Genomic DNA, 14,228 nt, shown 5'->3' on the forward strand with positions numbered 1-14,228 from the left:
TAAGAGGGCGACAGTCAAAACTAGGCCTTGTCTCCAGAAACCCCTCAAAAAATAAATAAAAAATCTATGATGCAAAAGGGAAGTTCACCCTCCCATGTATCATAGCACGACATATATCTAAAGCCATACAAAACTGACACAAAAAATGGCAAACCATTTTATACATCATGGCCTCTACACCAAAGAATCGACATAAAACAAAATAGGGCAACTAATGCGCCGCCCATCACTAGTATAGTGTGCAATGGTACCAAATAATAGTGAGAGGCACCTAACCTCTTCTACACCAAAAGAAGCGATGAATAGTTGTCCACCAGACACTTGAAAATTTGATGCATGCACTACATGATCCCTGATATATCTCCGAGAGTAGAAAAGTTGTCTCTCTGCCGCAACACCATGAGGGACATAATGGAATTGGGGAAAATCCTCCCCTCTTTTGGATAGGCTAGTGATGAAATATATGTCCTCCTCATTGGGTCCATACCATGTGTTAGGACCAACATGGAAAGCCTATGGGTGGGCATCCCACCGACAGATCAGTTGTGCCAACAACCCATAGTGGCCCTTCAAGGATGTAGCCTCCTCATAGTACTTAAGGAGGCCTACATTCCTCAAGATGACTTGGGTCGCTGCAGTAATAGGGCGAGGGTATAAATCTCACTCCCTCTCTTGTGCCTACAATGGCCAAACCACATTGTATTGGTCCTCCATTTGCTCATGCTATTGTTGTTCCTCCCTCTATTGACATCTTTTCTACATGATTAACATATAAAATACATCAACCTCAAACACAAAACATAATTTTTTCTATTAAATTAAAAATGTGTTTATAAATATGGAAATATAATTTTCAATAATAAAAAAAAAAAACATTCTCGATGCACCCACAAAAAGCAAAGCACTAGAAACGGTGCACCACAAAACCCACTAAAGCATTGACAACAATGCATACAAAAACTTGACCCACCACTTAAACATTAGTTTTTTATTTCTCGATGCGATGTGTTGACATACAATACACACCAGTGCATATTAATAACCTTTTTGCACCGAAACGAAACATTCAGGTTAATGAACACACTGAGTTAATTTTTTGTAATATTTATGCATGCAGAGCATTTAGTGAAAACAAACACATTGGGAAGTAACTTTTACTAGATGCACCACGGTAAAAATTATAACTTTCCTGGTGCATATCAATTTATCAAATGCATTGCTTAAACATTGTATTGTTATTTCATGACGTGGTGCGTCAACATACAATTCGCACTAGTGCGTATGAATAACCTTCTCGTGCCAGAATGAAACATTTATGTTAAAGAACATACTGAGCTATATTTTTTTAATATTTATGCATGTGATGCATTTTGTAAAAATAAACGCATCGGGAAGTAACTTTTACCAGATGCACCGTGGAAAAAATTATAACTTTCCCAGTGCATATCAATTTACCAAATGCACGCAAAAATACGGTGTATTAACATAATGCACTGATTTGCGGTGCACCCTGTAAATTTATAGGGTGCACCGCCATTGGTGCAAGCCGAACCAGTCAAACACATCACGTAGCATTTTTTTGTCAAAAACAATTGATTTTTTAACCTAATTTTCAATTCTACTCTGCTAAAAAGATAAATTAAAGAGAAACATGGAAATTACCTAGACATTTTCTTGTCGGGGAGGCATGGTTACCATGTAAATGAAAAAAACAAATTTGAGCATTGTTTAAGAAAATTCGAAAGTAACACACTAAGCAATGTATGGAAGGATGGAAATCAAAGGAAGCACCAATGATAGGGTGCTTAACAAAAGCAAGAGTAGCACTGCTGCTTGAGAGATCTGCAACACTGCAAACGATAAAAATGAATTTTACGACCGATAGTTTTTTTTATTTAACCTTGTTGTGGTGCGCTAGGTTAACGCACCGGTGTGTGCACGTTCTTGAGTGCACCACTATTTTTTAATTAAAATGCTATCATGGTTCACCTTGTTGTTTACACAATGGTGCATTTAAATACATTAAGAGCACTAGTTCTTCGTTTGAGTATAGCACTGAAATGGTGAAAATGAATTTTACGACCGACATTTTTTAAATTTAATCTTTGTTTGGTGCTATCGAGTAGTATACACATTGGTCCACTTTATATCGATAATGAACTGTTGTTTTTTATTTATATAAAATAACCTTGCAATAGTGTACCACTTGATATTAAGCACCAATGCTCTATACCAGCTATGCACCGAGGTGTTCGTGTACTTGTTTAGCACCAGGGTGTCATGAGAGTATAGCACCAGACAGTGAAAAATGAATTTTACGATCGATTTCTTTTTAAATTCAACCCTTTCCATTGCTATTAAGTATTATACGAACCAATGCACATTATGTACTTAGTGCGGTGTTAGATATTTTTATTTTTTTATAAAAAACTCTGTCACTATGCATCATATGCTATTAAGCACCAGTGCATATGATTATATAATGCACTGGTGCGTTTCGGGTATTATAGAGACACTGTTAAAAAAACATGAAAATGTCCACCTGCCCATCTCCACTAGTGACCTCAACTACAAACAGATTTTTGGGCTATTTTTATAGGGGCTTCCGCAAAAAACTCCACTGGAGGGTCTTTTCTTTGTACTATGACATCCCTGATAGTGTAGTATCTGAATCCACAATGATCCACTGATCTCTATTTACAAAAAAATATTCCATTTTGAGCTTCCATAGCTCAAAAGTATGTCCATTGAATTTCTCAAGCTCTATCTTTGAACTTCTTTCCCTTTCCTTTTCACCATAAGAATCACTTTCATAGATCTCCCACTGTAATAGGGTTTGTCACATGCCAAAGCCAAACCCCTTAGCCTAAAGTCACCCCCTTAATGCTAAAACTGCTATGATACCAAATGTAAGGTTTAACCCTCTATAATTAATTGTTGTAAACAAATTCTTAATTAAAACATAAAATATGCAATGTAAAACACACACATTAACATACATGTTTTATCATGGAAACCCAAAACCAGGAAACCAACATGATTTTCCAGTATATATATTTGTATAGTATTCAATACAATATATATCCCACAACATCCATGAATTATTAATTTATTTAACCTAGATTATAATACAATCATAATTTCTTAACTGAAACTACAAAACCATGGGAAAAACCAATAGATGCCACAAAACAACTTTTAGCAAAAATCGTGTGCCGAAAAAACCAAAAAATGGACGCAAAAATTTGCTCGATTTTTTTTTTTTGGGCGCAACCCTCAAACCCCTTGAACAGGGGGGTTACCACCACCCAATGTGCACCAAAAAACTTTTACAACAAATGGGGATAGTGGTGTAATAACACATAAACCCCTCGAACAGGGGGGTTATCACCACCCAATGTGCAACAAAAAACTTTTACAACAGATGGGGATAGTGATATAATAACACATAACCAAAAATATATTTGAAAGTTGGGATTGAAGGATATGCATTCTCTAATAATGTGAAAGTACTATGCTAGTACAACATGGTTTTGATTGTTTGGGAGAAGGAAGCACCTAGCGAGTACTATAAATGTAAAATCTAGAGACAAAGAATAAAGCGAAAGTCAGATTGGACCAACATAGGATATATTGTAGAACATGTTATAGATTTTATTTAGTAAAGTACAAAATTGAGGAATTAACCAAACTAGAGTCTAGTACAGATTATGGAGTTAACCATTCAAGTGGAGAAGTAGTTTAACGATCAAATATTAGAGGGGATTGGTGTCTCTTGCAGGTTGTTGCCAACAAATTAGAGGAGATTGGTGTCTACTGTAGGTTGGAGCCTACAAATCAAAGGGGATTTGTGTCTCCTGGAGGTGGGTGCTTACAAATTTTAACATTGATGAGATTGGTGTCTCCTATAAGCTGGTGCCTGCAATATTTTTCATATAAACAAGTTTTGAAGTTTTCTCCCATAAGGGTTTCCACTTATATCTTGTGTTACATGTTCGTTTTATGAGATTGATGCTTTATGGTGTTTGAATGTTTAAATAAGTAATTTTTTTATTATATTGTTTCACTTGCCCCACCTGAAAAAAAATAGTTATGAATCTGACAATCTATAAAATTCCTTTGTTCCCAATTACTAAATTGAATATCCTTGGAAAGGTGAACACCAAGCACTTAGTCAATGTAGAGGACAAGCTTTTTCTTTGTTGATTCAACATTTTTCTTTCTTTCCTTGGCCATTGTGAGTCTTGGTTTTGCAAAAGAAAGTATAATTTTTCAACATTGTATTAACCAAATCTATTTCATATTTGCAAACATTAGTGATCATATACCCTCATTTTTGTCCACAATTTTTTATGTTCAAGGTCAAGCATCTTTTCAACATTGAAGTAGGTTGATGAAGTGTTGTATCTAGAGGGATTTTATTGCTAATAAATTGAGGAAACAAAAGAAAAAATATTATAGAGGAGACATAGTCTTCATAATTTGCAAGAGAACTCTTCTAATAATCATCAACTTTATTAGATGGATTGACATACTCCCTTTGTACATGACTTAAAAGGCACGATGATTTTCCAATAGATACAATTTATTTACTGTGAGATACATAAAATTGAAAAAATAATAACGTGTTAATTGTGGATTTTATCTCTTTTAAAGTTAGTTGAATTTCCATCCAAAAATAATTATTTAAGTGATTCATTACCCTTTCTTCCTTTCCTTTCATTATTTTCCAATGCCCTATTATATATAAAATTGAAAAAATAATAACTTGTTAATTATGGATTGTATCTCTCTTAAAATTAATTTAATTTCCATCCAAAAATAATTTTTTAAGTAATTCATTACCCTTTCTTCCTTTCCTTTCATTATTTTCCAATGCCCCCATTAAAATTAGTTAAATGAAACATATAATCAACCTTTCCAAATTCCCAATAACGCATAAAATAACCTTATTCCCAAAATGCCAAATCCTTAATAGTAATAAAATCGTTTGTTCACATAAAATAGCCTGGTTCCCAAAAGGCGAAATCCTTAATAGTAATAAAATCATTTGCACATAAAAACAACTCACTAATCACTTGAAATGCCTTAGATGCAACCATGAATTTGAAGGCTCAATTAAACTTGATCAACAATATCACCATGGACATAACACATGCACAACCGTCAAAATTAATGTGATATTTTTCTTTTTCTTTAGATTATGGGTTGTTTTAGTATATTCATGTTGAATGCTCCCTCCAATTATTGATAAATCAAGGGTGCGATCCTTAATAGTAATAAAATCATTTGCACATAAAAACAACTCACTAATCACTTGAAATGCCTTAGATGCAACCATGAATTTGAAGGCTCAATTAAACTTGATCAACAATATCACCATGGACATAACACATGCACAACCGTCAAAATTAATGTGATATTTTTCTTTTTCTTTAGATTATGGGTTGTTTTAGTATATTCATGTTGAATGCTCCCTCCAATTATTGATAAATCAAGGGTGCGGAGGATATGTTAGTTTCTTCATAATTGGCACAATAATTGGCACAATGATTTAGATTTAGATTTAATTAGACATTTAGATTGAGATGTTTCTTTCCAAGGTATGTAATTATTGTTTAACGTGAAATGTTGGTAAATGTTGGTTATATACATTTTTTATATGTTATTTAGGTATAATTAAAAACAAATCACTTTTGATGCCAAAAATATCTTAACTCAACTCATTAATGTGCCTACAATTTTGTTTAGTGAGAGAAAAAATGCATATATTAATCAAAATATCATCCCATGATAGAAAAGAAAAATAATTTATTAATGTTGTAGTAACAAAAAGAATGTTTTTTTTAAAATAGAAATAATGAAAGAAAAAAAATCTTAAAAATAAATTACTAAACCTTTTAATGTTGTAGTAGTTAAAATAGATTCAAAAGATGCTTCTTATGACGGAATATAAATCGCATAGGTAAATGATAATGGAGTCGATGTTTGAAGAGAGAGTGTTACACACACTTCAAAATATCAATCAAATAATAATGGAGGCAACCCTCAAAAATACAATTGCATTTTTTTGGAAAGTTTCAAATTTTACAATTCTTTTTTCCAAAATTGTTGGAGTAAAGAACCTCTTTGGGGTAAAATAGATGCAGTCAATCACTTGGTTTCTTCCTAATTAGCAAAAGGGAAGATGTAGTGGATGGATTAGAAATGGAAAAGTGGTTAGGGAGGCATAAGTTCTTATTCTCTAGAACATAAAGGGAAACTTTGATCCTAATATAATTGGTTTAGGGAAATAAACAAAATCACGTGTTGCTCAGTTTCAAATGGCATTATTGCGGTGTGTTTTGCCATATCATTGAAGGACTTAGGAAATAAGAGTAATGTATTTTTACTTTTTTACTTTTCTCTTTTGCGGAACATTGATGAAAATTTATAAAAAAAAAATTCTTTATTTTTATTTTATTTTATTTTATTTATTTATTTTTATCTTATTTATTTTATCTATTTTTTTTAGTAATATAAAGAGCAAATGAAAACATATATTACTTTTAATATTTTCCAATTTACCTTTAAATAGTAAAATTCTTATCTATTTTTTAATGATATTCCAATTTATCTTTTAAATAGTAAAATTCTTATTTGTTTGTGAATGATATTGATGTGTTAATATATTTATATTGGTCTTAATTTAGTATGTTACATTTAGTGGTAAGTGTTGGGAACTCCTCTAGTTCATAATATCCTATTAAAAGTGATGATTTATAGTATTGGTTTAAGAAATGATTTTGTGTTAGGATTTCATAGTGTATTATTAATACATATAAACTCATAGTAATCTGGAATTATAGTTGGAGTTTGGGTTTGTTAGGATTGTATCATTTTTATTTTTTATATAGGAATTTTAAATTGTGTAACTATTCAATTTTGATATTTATTTGGTGATTCATGTCATTGATTTGTGTCTTAGTTATTTTCATTTTTTTTCTTATTTATGAATTTGACAATATTCAGTTCACAACAATGAGATATAAATCCAATAATTGTTATGAGATCTCTAAAATATTTTAACAAACTAAGTTCAGAAGAGTCTACTAGAGAGTAAATGAAAGATGCAGCTTGATATGCTTTTGACACCATGGAGATAAAACATAAATAATAAACTTCCATTACATCATTTATTTGATGTCAGAAGTAAATACAAAAAGTTCACATCTAGTGGAAAGGACTCATTTGAAGGATTGCCTGTGTAAATAGTACAAAATCTAAATACCTATTTTAACTATAAATTATGTCCCCGATGCCCACCACCTCGGGCTGAATGATAATGCAAGTCATTAATTTTGGGGAGTGGTGTGGCCACCCCCGTGCATGAAGAAACATGCAAAGTTTAAATCCTCACATAAATCCAGCCTGAACCTGGGTCATAGAAGTTGCTCAAAGGATGTGGTTGTTTGGTCCAAGAATATGGTTTTTTGTTGGGCGTGTTGAGCCCAACAAACTACAAGTGGCAGGCTCCTTTGGTAAACAATCCATGAAACCAAACTTCGATGGGGTGGTTCAAATATAGTAAATAAAATGGGGAAAGTTGCAACTGCAATATTGCATTCTCCTCTTGGCATCATGTCATTACTTGGTTAACCTCTACATGCACCAGATCGCGGCGATGTAACTCGGGTAATGACTTCTTTTCTCAGTTTAAATCCTAGACTTCTTGCTCTAGTTTTACCTTTCTGGATCTCGGTGGGCCTTCAAAAGGCCCCTCTAGGTGGTTTTATGTGAGTAATTATTAACATTACTTTCAATTTATCTAATGCCTAGTGAGCTCTTGTGTACATGTGCTTTTGGTGTAATGGGGAGCTAGTTGTGTTCATTGTTGGGAGGCCTTGTTAGAGTTTGTTGGTTTGTGGGTGTTGTCAATGAACCACCAGTCAGAGAAATTGTTCAATAAGACTGATATTTGGCATGTGGTTAAGTGGATTGTTGCCTTTTGAGACCATTTACATCACTGGAGATATTCACCATTGAGTCGTGGGTCTCTCAGTCATCTGGGATGGTGGGTGTCATGGTTTTTATCCTTTTCGTGTTCTATAGTTTGGGGCTTAGGAAGCACATAGGTTTCTTATCGCCTGTCTCAACCAACCTTTGTTATTGTGTTTCTAGTTTGTTGCATTATCTCGAGCGGCCATCTTAAGGAGATTATAATATTGTTTGTGGTTGGTAGTCTGAACTCTGTATCCCTAAGTGTTTTCGAGGGTGAAGGGGCATTTAATTGGTTATAATCTCTTGTAGGGGGGGGGGGCTCCATCAACCTTTGGATCTGGAATTGAGATGGTTCCATTTCTGTGTTGGGACGATGTTGGTTTTAGGGAGTGTACCAGTGGTTTGTGGATTAAAGGAAACTGTTCTAGCTCCATAAGCCCAGGCATACCATGTTATAGGTGGTTCTTGGCAGAGTGTACAGGAAACTCTTATTGGATGATGACCATGCAATATCAACACATGAGAAGTTGTAGGGGTGGGGGAGTAAGTAGAGGCCCCTAGGGATAGGGTCAGGACCAAAACCAAGTTAGGGAAGCAGAGGAGATTTTCCATGAGTCCACCTCGACGGATGTTCATAATGAATTGAGGAACTTGGAGAAATTATCTGCTAGGGATAGGGAATCCATGTTAGATTTAGAATTTATGGAAGAATTTGAGCAATTGGTTGCAGACCCTGGTCATATAAGAGGTTGCAGGAAGCAGTATTTACAGGCACTTTTCGTTTATGGGAAGATGAAATCATTGATGGGGAGAATTATGATGGAGTGACAAGCTAATCAATATGGCATATTTTCCAACCTTGTAGATGTTAAGTGAGATCAGGGGAATATGAGATTCAACATGGAGTAGATTGGTAAATGCTTAGTACATATTGAGTGACATATATCTTTCCTCATGACTTCTTCAATACCTCCAGGGTCAAGTGCTAGATATTGAGCACTGATCGACTCTTCTGAATCTTAGTTTCATGATTTACTATGCCTTAGTTTGTTTGTTGCAATCTATCTCAACATTTTGGTCCGATGTTTTCATCTCGTTAGTGATATTGAAAATTTTGATACTGTTGAAATTTTGGACATGTTGCTTTGTTTATAGATAGGTAAGCCTCGGTTTCCCACTAGGCATGTCTTGCATGTATGGTGATATTAAGATATAGAATGAATGATGTAACACTACTTTTGGTGCATTAAAGGTTCTGCCCATTAACTCATAAAAAAAAAAAAAATTATGAAAGATAATGCTAAAGAGAGATAGGAGAAATCACATAATCACTCAAGGGATATTTACTTAGCATTTTCTATTCCACTTATATGAGAAGGGTCTATTTCTCACAATCAGCATACCAATAGGCTAAACCATCTTTATGTGGAGCATTAGAAAGGTTAGGATCTTTTGAGAAATGATGGTTTCACACTTTTATCACCTGTTAACCTAGCTCCCTCAATTTTCCATTTATTAGTGCGTTGTGGTCCATCTTGACTAGAAATTCCAACTTACATTATGACTTGTTGCTTTGGTGGTACCTTTTCTCTAATGGAAAGTAGAAATGCTTTGAGATTCTTTGAGGTAGAGCGAGCCATCTTGTAATCATTCCCAGTAGGGTGCCACTACTTGCTACACTTCACTTTACATGTTATCTAGAAGTTAGAAAATGATGCCTTAGTTTAGAAGAAACTTCTATACATGATGAAAGTTTTGTGGAGAAAATTTGTAAGCCTCTCTTGTTATTGAGTTAACATGTTGATTGTGAAATATATAAGTTTGTATGATACATGGGAAAGTAGTGGGGCAACAATGACTTACATGATACTTGAAATTTTCTAATATAGAAAAAAACCAAAAACATTTTTTTATCAAACTTATGACACTTCAATGAATTAGGCTAGAGAATTATTTTCAAGAAACTCTTGGTTTTTATTGTTTTATTATTTGAACAATAATGACTTTGTTGTTAGCATAACATAAACAATAATGACTATTGTTAGCATAACATAAACATCATAAACAACATAAGTATATAAAAAATATCACCTAAATCCTAAGTGCATTTATCACACTTTTTATTATTATTATTATTCACAATGATGAAATGAATATTGTTTAGAGACATCTCACTAGAATTTGCAAATTCTTGTCACAATATGAAAGAGAAATTTTCAACATTTTAACAATAATTTGTCCATATTTCAATAATTTATAAAGATTTCAAAAAGCAAATTATTGTTCAAATGTCCCTGGCATTAGTTTTTTAATAAGATTTGTTTTTAAAGAAAATTATGTGACACTATAATGATCTGGAAATTAGACTTATTTGAAAAGTTGTTTGACTCCAAATTTTATTTTTATAAATATTTTTTACTTTTGCTTCTACATTATGTATGAAATCTTAATATTAAAATAGTATAAAAATTTATCCACAAATTTAATAATAAATAAGCTTTCTAAATTTAATAATGTTTATTTTAATAATAATTATTATCAAAATATATTATCCTTTAGGATGGAAATAACTTTTTAAAACCTATATATAATTTGAATGCTGCAAGTGGATATTGAGATTATCCAGTGGTGAAAGAGTAAGGAAAAAGGAGATAGGCTTTTAAACCTAGATAAAACGGATGATGGATATAGTTATTTAGAGACTATTTATTCATTTATGGGTAAGGTAAAAGAGTAAGAAAAAAGAAAAAAGAAGATAATAATGTGGAGCCATATCTCAATCATGAGATATTTGATTTTAGATTTTTGGGCCTATATGACGTGAACACTGCAAGTGGACATTATAAGTCATTCATTTAATGAGAGGGTCATGAAAAGAGAAAGAGACAATTTTAATATAAAACAAAGTTTGATTATGAAATATGTCATTGTACAATTGCAATATTAATATTAACCATTATTTTTTATCTTATATAATAATTTCAAGCCATAAATGACCAATAAAGATTTATATCAATTTTAAACCTTAACCCTTTTCCCATAAAGAAATTTGCAGGTGGGCTTTTCAGTCTCAATCATGTATGCCCAACAGTAAGAGTAGGGACAACGACTGTGACAAGTCTCTTTCCTTTTGACAGACTAAGGGCCACAGCCATCTTTATCAGGGATAAAGCTTTGGCCACAATATAGCAATGGGGAAGAAGTGGGTTTTAAGTTATGTCTGATATTCTGGTTTAAAGGAGAGGTAAGACAACGTAGGATGAATGGCAGTGGCAGCCAGTTGGTATTGTGTATATAAAAAATCAGATCTGTCATTCGGTGGCATGTCACTGTCGAGGTTGAGTGAAAATCTGAACCATTGATTCCCATTCTTATTACTGTTGCTTCAGGTCGCTCTCTGCACACATGTAGTGGGGTTGCGTTCATGTGAAGCAACGATGTGATACTGAGTTACTTAGGGTCGGTAGGGTTTCAGAAATCAATCCAGTCACCACCACCTTAGGGATAAAGTTAAAATGGTTCTTGCTTTGCCTCTGATCAATATATCCATTTGACTCACTCAACAACAGATCAGCGATGTTGAGTTTGGAACACACAGTCTGAAGGAAGGGCAAGGGGCAATTCATGAAAACATATTTATTGTTTTCATTTTGTTTCTTGGTATTATTGCACAACATGATGTCGGCGCTGCCTCCCACTCAGCTCCCATATTCCTGTGGTGGATCAAGCTCTCTTTTCTGCGAATCCATGACCTTTGATCCACAATTAGTGTACGCCCAGGTATGGCTCAAATTCTGGAAGTTGCAGAAAACTATAGGTTGATTTTGGTTTTGGTTTTGATTCATTTAATTAGGTTCTGGAACTTGAACAAACCTGTAGGTCTAGGTTTTGCGTTTGGTCGACTTGTTATTTTGTATGCTTTTGAAGCTGCAATCGTTAGTAAATTGTTGTTGTGTTTTTTTTATTAAATATGTATTTTGGAATGTATAGCTGGATTGGAAGTTTTGTGAACTGAATTTGGTTTAGATTTGATTTGTTTAATTATGTTTGAAGTTTATATGGGTGAAGTTTAAGAGTTATAAGTTTTTGTTTTGTAAATAAATTTGGATGAAATAACTATCAGGCAAATTTATGTTTTTCTTAAATGTATAAATACATTTAGAGTCTTGAAAAGTTGAGAACTATTCAATCTTTATAATTTATGGTTAAAATAATTTTTAACTAAAATTTTAACAAAAACTCAGAATAATATATCATAAAAGAGCAAAAACAACTAGACAGTTACATATGAGTTTGGTATCATCTTTATTTGGTATATACAGCTCAGTGAATGTAGCAGATTTTTGATAGTTGTCAAGATGCTGCCTTCCAAAACTTAGCAGATTTTTGATAGTTGTCAAGATGTTGCCTTCCAAAACTTGCAGATTTTTGATAGTTGTCGAGATGCTCATCATAAATGTCACTGCCTTTCCAAATTTTGTAAGGATTTTATAGTTTATGTGTAAAAAGTTTGGTAAATTCAAAAAAAGAATTTGATAAATGAGAAAAAAGAAAAATTATAGATTTATGTTAGAAACTTTAGTTTTTTTGATGTCCTGGAAAATTTGTAAAAAAATAATTTTAACTAATTTTATTTTAAAATTTTATTATTTTATTTTTTAGAATTTTGAAAAAATATATATTTTATCTAAATATTTTAACTATATTACTAAGTATTATGTTAAAATATATTACTGAGTATTATGTTAAATATGTGATTTTAAGGTTCAAATTCTTCAATTCTATTTTGCCAATAAGTAAACCAGGGCTTATGACTGAATTTGTAATTATAATCATAGTAGTGGTGGTCTAAATCATGTTTATACAGATAAGTGTTAAGTTAAATATGTGATTTTAAGGTTGAAATTCTTCAGTTCTATTTAGCCAATAAACCATGTCTTGAAAAGCTTTTGATTTCATTTATTTATAATGGTAGTAGTACTGGTCTAAATCATCTTTATACAAATATCAAGATTTATACAGATATTAATCTTGATTAGTAATTTTTTCTCGGAATAACCCTAACTATTTTTGCATGCAGGTAATTGCAGAGGCTCGGCTATATGCAGCCTCTCTGAATCCATCAGAACAGCAAGCACCACCACTACCAAAAGCAAAACTCCGTTCATCGTACAGGGATCCGTATGATCACCAGTTCCATCACCGCTCAAGATCAGTGCGCGTTGCTCCTCAGGAGTTCTGCTCTTCTCCAGATCTTCAAACTTCACTGGAAGATCTGAAAGTTGCACGGAGTTCATGGAAAGCGTCTCTACTTTTCTGGAAGAGATACAAGAAGAGCAAAAGCTCCTCTTCTTCTTCCAATTCCTCAAAAAGATCCAGACGCAGTACTTGTTCCTCTTATTCTGCACCAGTAGTATATACAGAACAGGGTGTTGATGATCGCGATGACATGAAAATTCCCAGCACCCAATTCCGCTGGAAGAAGCCCGCCTCCTGGGCATATGTAGCAGCAGGCGCTCTCAGTCCTGGCTACAAGACCGGGGAAGCTCGTATCCCGTACGTGCCTCTAAGCCATTGCACCGGTCACTCCAGATTCGCTCCTCAGGAAGCTGCCGGACAACCCATGTATTTAACTGCATAACAAATGTATTATCTGGAATATTTTCAAAATCTGCCATTGAGATAAGTTCGACATGTACTATTATATGTAATTATATCCTTGATTATTGAAAAATATTATATATTGAAAAATATTTATAATAGATCTGACTACAAGCTCTCGATCTGTATAGATCTAGTTTTTGTTACTCAACTTGTAAATTTCCTTATGGTTGGGAGTTAATAATCTTAGGGTATTTATTTATTGTTACTCTGGTTTTCTCTCTGGGTTTTCTGTAAGCCACAGTTGTTGCAATGGTTGATGCCTTTAGAGAGTCCAAGAACAGCTTATCATTTCTAGCCAGAACTCCTCCTGGACCTTTCCAAAACTTAAGAGTCTGAATCATTTTTAATTCCATTGACACCCTTCTCTTTTCAATTGCTAAAGTATGCTGAATCCAGATGGTACAGGATTGGATAGCATCTCTGGTTATTGAGATTGACAGATCAGGAACAAATCAGGAAGAATTGCGTATAAATGTTTTGTATATAGACTGTAAGAATACCTTACTTCTCTTCTTATGGGATTATAATATGTAACAGACAATAACATGCAACTTGTAACTTGGTAAGTTTTGTTGTGTTGTTCC

General features: G+C 33.2%; 1 protein-coding gene across 1 annotated transcript; it reads left to right on the forward strand.

The window, feature by feature from the left end:
* Positions 1 to 11,229: 11,229 nt before the first annotated feature.
* Positions 11,230 to 13,742, forward strand: LOC149239494 (uncharacterized). Its single transcript, XM_089373437.1, has 2 exons — positions 11,230 to 11,760; positions 13,061 to 13,742. The coding sequence occupies exons 1-2, from the start codon at positions 11,605 to 11,607 to the stop codon at positions 13,619 to 13,621; spliced, it is 717 nt and encodes a 238-aa protein (XP_089229563.1). The 5' UTR covers positions 11,230 to 11,604; the 3' UTR covers positions 13,622 to 13,742.
* The last annotated feature ends 486 nt before the right edge of the window (positions 13,743 to 14,228 follow it).

Source organism: Pinus tabuliformis, chromosome 8 (assembly GCF_031772625.1).
Source record: "Pinus tabuliformis cultivar Carrire ecotype Pingquan chromosome 8, CPIR1, whole genome shotgun sequence".
Taxonomy (NCBI): Eukaryota; Viridiplantae; Streptophyta; class Pinopsida; order Pinales; family Pinaceae; genus Pinus; species Pinus tabuliformis.

Excerpts from the sequence above, each read along its gene's own strand:
- LOC149239494 (XM_089373437.1), top strand. The coding sequence starts at position 11,605 with ATGAAAACATATTTATTGTTTTCATTTTGTTTCTTGGTATTATTGCAC. Across the intron at positions 11,761-13,060 it reads CACAATTAGTGTACGCCCAG|GTAATTGCAGAGGCTCGGCT; the intron begins GTATGGCTCAAA and ends TTTTGCATGCAG.